Consider the following 7,010-nt stretch of genomic DNA (forward strand, 5'->3'; position numbering starts at 1 on the left):
TTTTTTAATAATTAAGGATGTTAAAAAAATATTTTAAAAAAATAAAAAATAAAAAATAAAAAAATAAATAACATGAGTGATAAAGAGGAGTAAACCTGTTAGAAGGATATTATTATCTTAGAGCATTCTCATTGGATTAGCTAAAAGCTAAATCCAATGAGAATTTAGCTATTAGGTGGATAAATTGCTCACATTGAATTAGCTATATTCTAAATATTTGGAATATAGCTACAGTAATATCCAAACTAATTTCTAAATTTAGAAGACACTATTCATTCATCAAATTCTTTTTATATTATTTCTTTCTCTTTCCTTTTAATATTAATTATTTCTCTCTCCATTTTAAATGACAATTGAAAAAATATAATTATAATACAATTACAAATTAATATATAATATTATAAATAGTAAAATATGAAAAAATAAAATAAATTCATAATTAAAAAAAATTAAAAAATTTTCAAAATTATTAATTACTCATTACTATATAATGAATAAATAGATAATTCAATTTGGAGATTTGATGTGAATAGTCAAAATTAAATTTATCTTATATTATTTTATTGTCATATAATGAAAAAATAACTATTCTAATATAGAGATTTATATAAATGAAATAGTTAAAAATTAAATTTATCTTATATTTATCAAAAATGTATTTTAATTTAACTATTCCAACGAGAGTGTTCTTATATCTTCAGCTGACCTTTGAAGGTTTCGAAGGGAGGGGGCTTCGTCTTGGTACTAATGTGGGAGCCCAAACATCAAATCGACGCAATGAGGCACCCGCACAGGACCGAGCATCATCATACCTCTGAAGTCGGATACAGGGTTAGGTCTTAGGTGTCAACATCTGACATCCCTATGGGATTTCCTTGTGCTGCAGTGACAGCTTGGTCACGTAGGAAGGGCTATCTTTTTGTCGTGAGCAACACGAACGGGCCTCCAACTGACGGGAACCTCGAAGCCATACCCAACCCAAAAACGACGTGTATCAACTACCTTCTGGCTTATATAAACTTTTTTGTTTTTTATCCACGCGTCTAGTTCCTATGATTACTTGTAATGTACGCTTAAAGGACGGTCGTTTGTAGACGCCGGCTCCCGCGTGAACATCTTTCCCTTTCAATAACGTTAAAAAAAGTCCGTTACCAAATCCCCTCCACCCAAAATACAGTACCCACTTCTCTCTCTCTCTCTCTCTCTGAGAACGGCTAGTCCGTCAGAAAATGACGATTCTGCCCTCCTCGGACCGGAAGTACCGCCGCAACCCTCGTACACCTCTCCTCTCCCCACAGAAATACGACGACCACGAGGTCGGTTTCAACGGTGCGTCGTACTCCGGCGCAGTCTTCAACCTCGCCACCACCATTGTCGGGGCAGGTATCATGGCTCTCCCCGCCGCCGTCAAGCAGTTGGGGCTGGTTCCGGGACTGATCATGATTGCCTTGGGTGCTATCTTGACGGAGTCGTCCATCGAAATGATCCTCAGGTTCAGTCGAGCTTCCAAGTCAACCACGTATTCGGGTGTAGTCGGCGACGCCTTCGGCGTGGCCGGGCGGACTATCTTGCAGGTCTGCATTGTGGTTAACAATATCGGTATGCTCGTTGTCTACATGATCATAATCGGTACGGACCTTTGTCCTAAATTTGATTTTCTTTCGTGATTGTAGACATTTCTTTTTTGTTGAATCTTCGCTTTAGGTTTCCGAATTGGGTCGACGCTAAATTCGGAAATTCTGTTCACGGTATCTTTTGGGATTCGCAATTAGTCTAAGTAAAACCAGAATTGATTTGAACATAGAGTCAGTAGAGGGGCATCAACCGCATGAATGAACCACCTGTAAGGACTTTAGCTACAAGAATAGAATATATGCAATTACCCATACGTGCCAGTAGAGGGCGTAACCGAGAATTGTTAAAATATAATGTATCGAAGGAGTAAGTTGCTTGTGGACAAAAATGATAATCTGAGTGATCAGAAGAATCAAAAAGCAAGGAAATATCAGAAGGCCTACTCAACCTTTGAGAAGATTATGCCGGTTTGGAGGTCATCTCAACTCATATTATTATATGATATGGCATCTCTTGAATTCAAAATTTATTTCAATTTATCTCATTTCATTATTATAATTTTTTCAAATTCTCACATAAAATATTATAAATAATTTAATTTTTTCAAATCTCAAAATAATTTTTTTAAATTTTTACATAAAATATAATAAACAATTCAACTTTTATTCTATTATTTATAAATTATCTCAACTTATCTCTAGATCCAAACTAGTCCATAGCCTTCTTGAATTATGAGCTCCTAGTTTTTTTTGTTTGGTTTAGATACGAGCTCCTAGTTGGCCTTATTGATTTTACCGGTTCAGTATTACAGGGGAAGCTTCCTTAATAACAAGTACGTTGAGTCTTATGGTAGTGTTACTATTTGACAAGTATCATGACAAGCCCCGTCCTTGATCAGGTGATTGTGACTATGTGTCATGATTTGACATTTTCGTTTGACCACGTTATTTGTATCGCTCAGAATAGAAATAGGTTGATATCAGTGTGTGAAAGATTTCCCTTTTTCCATCCATCCAAGCATCTCACATGTCGTCAACAGGATTAGGTTAGTTTTATAATTAAGCTTCTGGAGGTCACTGCTAACTTATGCCAGGTGCAATAGCCTAGCTGGTTAACATGTTTCCAAACAGTTGCTCTAAACCCCTCATGGTATAACATGTCAATAGTTCATCAGAGTCATATCTGCTCTGAATGTGATCAGCATATAAAATAACCACTAAGGAAAAATTTGTTTTTCATTTTTATGTACATTTAGTAATTATGCATTTATGTGCAGGTGATGTGTTATCTGGGACATGGTCAGATGGGGTGAAGCATTTGGGTTTGGTGGAAGAATGGTTTGGTCAGCATTGGTGGACCACACGCTTCTCCTTACTGCTTGTCACTACGCTCTTTGTCTTTGCTCCTCTCATTTCATTCAAGCGCGTTGGTAGGTCTCCACCTTTTATATATGTTTAACCATACACGCATTTGATTACATTCTCTCATCTGTGGCACTTGATTCGCTACGCCTTTTAGTATGCTATGCCTGATATAATTACTAATTTGCTTCCATTCTTGAATGAAAGCGTGCATTCTTGTTATCTCATGTGGTGTTTATTTACCTGGCAAATTGTTAGACACTAACCTGTTCTTCATAAAGCAAATTTGCCACTGGCTAGCTGATCTTTGGCTTCTTAGGCTGGGTTTGAATACACAAACCTCCTTATCTCGTCTTATCCCAAAACCTCATACAAAAGTATAATAAGCAATTCAACTTTTTCAAATCTCAAAATAAAAATAATACTAAAAAATTATATTTAACAATATTTTCTTCAACTACTATTCAAAACATCTCATCTCATCTCATCTGAACTGTCTATCCAAACACAACCTTAGTCTTACAATTGGGTCAAAATCTTTTGACATATGTTATATAGTTATCGTACTCGTATCACTCCCATCCAAGTGCACAAGTAGAACTGCCAATAGAGCTCCTTTACAACTCTACTAAACTTGACAGAGTACACAGTTAAAGGGAGTTGCATTAGTTTCTTCTCTTGTTCCTACAATATGATATATGATTGCAGAACATGCTTATATAAATTTGCAGAATTATTTCTGGCTGTAGAGTGCATTCACCTTTCTGGTTTTAGTTATTAACTGGTCTAACAATTGTGAGAAATATTATTGATTTTTGTGCGTTTATATCTTATTGATGATGTTAGATTCCTTGAGATACACTTCGGCTTTGTCAGTGGGTTTGGCCATTGTGTTTGTGGCAATCACAGCGGGAGTAGCAATCGTTAAAATGATGGATGGGAGCATGAAAATGCCTCGTATGATGCCTGAACTTGTTAACCAGGCATCCTTTTGGAAGCTTTTTACAACTATCCCAATTCTTGTCACTGCCTATATCTGCCACCATAATAGTAAGTTTTGACAATAACTTTTATAGCAGTTACTCAACACTGCCTTCAAAGTACAATCTAATATTAGGGGTTGATCCTGCTCTTTTTCTTTTTCGTTTTTTTACCTTCTTAATTACTCAAATTTCATTCCTAGCTAGACTCCTTGGCTATATGTTTTTAACACTATAATGGACGAAAAAATGACTATTAGCTAATATAGAATTGTTTTGAATCCATTAATATCATTTGAAAGGATTTTCAAAAGATTTCTAGATGCATTCTGTTTGAGAAGGCATGTCAACCTGTTAGTGGCAAAAAGGTTCATGTGAGTTTATATAGTGTAAAATGATATCCCCCTCCTCCATTTTTTTTTTAAGGACGAAAAAAACACTTCTTTTATTTCAGGGAACAATGGTTTTTCAAATAGTTTGACATGAGATGATTTGCCTGTCTTAGTTTGCCATTCCTACAACATTTACAACCATAACCACTCATCTTTATGGTCTATAACTTTGACTTGTCACTAGCACCACTCAAACACACAAAAAGGTGGTGAAAGCTATATGGCTTGTTTTTGTGAAAGCAATATGCAGAAGATATCGAATTGATGTTAATTTATTGCATCATTGTGTTAACCTTTGGGCTGTTTGCTTGCTCAAATGCATTTTGCAGTTCATCCAATAGAGAATGAGCTAAGGGATCCCTCCCAAATGAAGTCAATAGTCCGAGCGTCACTCACATTATGCTCATCTCTTTACATTGCTACCAGCTTCTTTGGATTTCTTCTTTTTGGGGATCACACATTAGATGATGTTCTTGCCAATTTTGATGGTGATCTTGGAATACCGTATAGCTCATTACTTGATGATGTGGTTAGGGTCAGCTATGGCATCCACCTGATGCTTGTATTTCCAATTGTGTTTTTCTCTCTTCGCCTCAACCTAGATGGTCTTCTTTTTCCCTATGCCATTCCCATTTCACTTGACAAGCGGAGATTCTTCTCAGTAACTGCAGTTCTCATGGGTCTTATCTTTGTTGGAGCCAACTTTGTGCCTAGCATTTGGGATGCCTTTCAGTTCACTGGAGCCACAGCTGCCATCTCTGTTGGATTCATCTTTCCAGCCGCAGTTGCTCTTAGGTAAGCAAAAGGAACCATGTTGATTTGCTTATTACATCACATGAAGCAGTGGTTGACTGAAGATCATCCAAATGCTTGCTGCCTTTTAGCTAATAGATGGACCAAAACTTGAAGACTGTCGGGTTTAACATTATGACTAAACAATATGTAAAGATAATATTAATAATAAATATCTGTGCTTATCTTCAGTCACATAGATAAAAGGAAAGGAGTATCTAGTTTATATTTATAGCCATGCTATAAGCTTTTTCAATGTGGTTGTTTACTCTTTCACCAATTAGGTGGCTGTCAATGAAAGGACCCATGTTATCATACTATCTAGTGTTGGATTTTTCTGCGTGGAGCCTAGTTCTGTTTGTGGCAGCCCGGTTGATGACCTGACCCAACAAGAATCCATTGCGGCTTTTTGGTGGATCTTCAATGAGGCTGGGGCCAATAAGCCCAAGCCGAGAGCACTCATGGACAAATGTCATGGGGGATCCCGGGAAAAAAATTCTAACCCGCTTTTGGCTCTTGATCCAACCCAACCCGCTGATTAGGGTTTACTATATATATATATATATATTATATTATTCACTTCTACTGCTGATGCACTGGATTCGGTTATCATCTGAAATAAAATCCTCTGCAATTCCATGGACGAAGGCACATTGTCAAACCACATAAATCTTGTGTCGTGTGATTAATTCCACTTTTTGTTTTCTTTTTCTCTTATCGCTCCTAACTATGTGTGCACAGGAAGTTGGTGTTAGATTGGTTAAGCATTTTTTCCACGATTAAAGATATGGACATGGATAGAGCTGAATGATGTAAGTTAGTTACAAGAAGTTAAGGCTTTTCTGAGAGTGAATTTAACTTTTATTTGTAGTTGAATTCTGTGGTAGTTAGTGTGCCTAAGGTCATGCTCTGGCATGAAGCCATGCTTTTGTAATTCTTTCAACCTGTTAACTGTGAATAAGTAAATCTGTTGCGCAGGGACACTCATGGAATTGCCACAAAGAATGACAGACTAGTATCATGGGTGATGATCTTTTTAGCTGTCTCATCAAGCACAGCAGCCATATCTAGCGATATTTACAGCATTTTCATTAGTGAGAAAGGAGTTGGAAGTTAACAGGACAAGGCGGACAAGTCAGCACTTGTGCAAATTCTCGTGATGTATAGGGGGTGCTCTCTCGATTTATGAAACGAGAGTAACTGAGCAGGACAAAGAGCAATGCTCCAGTTCCACATCTGATCGCTGGTGGTCCTCGGTTTTGTTAAGTAATGCAGGTGACCGTGATGTTTACATTTTGTGGCTTTATACATGAAGTGAAATGGGTTCTCTCACTAATTTATGTCAATTTTCTCCCTTCTAAGTTGGCTCGTCAATTTTTCCCATTTTTCAGAAGTTAATGATATTCCATCTTAAAAGAATCCTGCGAGGAAAGTTGTAGCTTTTACTTCATCGAGCAGTATATAGTATATACATATTTTGCAGAGTATGATTTATCATAATTGTAGGGACCATATGATTGGAGGGATGAATGTCAAATTGAAAAAGCAGCTGGAGATATTTTCCATTATAAATGGCCATGATTGATATCATCGGCAAGGAAGTGCTGACGGTTGCAATTAATACTTCCACGTGGATGGCGTTGATATGAACAATATCATATATCATGGTCATAATTAATTTCAACTGCAAAAAAGCAAATTAAGTTCAACAAGATGCCGACCTAGCTAGCTAGAATCCTAGATGGTATTGTAATTTGGTTAAGAATAATACTACTCATACCAATGAGTTTTACCAATGGTTTTTACCGCTCTATTTTTTTTATTTTTTTATTATTATTATTTTTTACTTAATGATTAAGTAAGTATTTTTTAATAATATTTTGAATTTTTTTTATTTTTTTAAAAATATT

General features: G+C 36.3%; 1 protein-coding gene across 3 annotated transcripts; it reads left to right on the forward strand.

Annotated features, from left to right (window-relative positions):
• The first annotated feature begins 1,144 nt into the window (after window positions 1-1,144).
• LOC109013466 (amino acid transporter AVT6A-like) lies at window positions 1,145-6,611 on the forward strand. 3 transcript variants are annotated; one of them, XM_035695451.1, is made up of 6 exons: window positions 1,145-1,629; window positions 2,852-3,004; window positions 3,783-3,986; window positions 4,638-5,103; window positions 5,842-5,912; window positions 6,079-6,610. In XM_035695451.1, the coding sequence occupies exons 1-5, from the start codon at window positions 1,230-1,232 to the stop codon at window positions 5,909-5,911; spliced, it is 1,293 nt and encodes a 430-aa protein (XP_035551344.1). In that variant the 5' UTR covers window positions 1,145-1,229; the 3' UTR covers window position 5,912; window positions 6,079-6,610. The 3 variants fall into 3 exon arrangements, with proteins under 3 accessions (XP_035551344.1, XP_035551343.1, XP_035551342.1); XM_035695450.1 differs by lacking the exon at window positions 5,842-5,912 and having other exon boundaries at window positions 1,145-1,599; window positions 6,079-6,611; XM_035695449.1 differs by lacking the exon at window positions 5,842-5,912 and having other exon boundaries at window positions 6,079-6,587.
• Window positions 6,612-7,010: the final 399 nt, after the last annotated feature.

Source organism: Juglans regia, chromosome 11 (assembly GCF_001411555.2).
Source record: "Juglans regia cultivar Chandler chromosome 11, Walnut 2.0, whole genome shotgun sequence".
NCBI classification, from domain to species: Eukaryota; Viridiplantae; Streptophyta; class Magnoliopsida; order Fagales; family Juglandaceae; genus Juglans; species Juglans regia.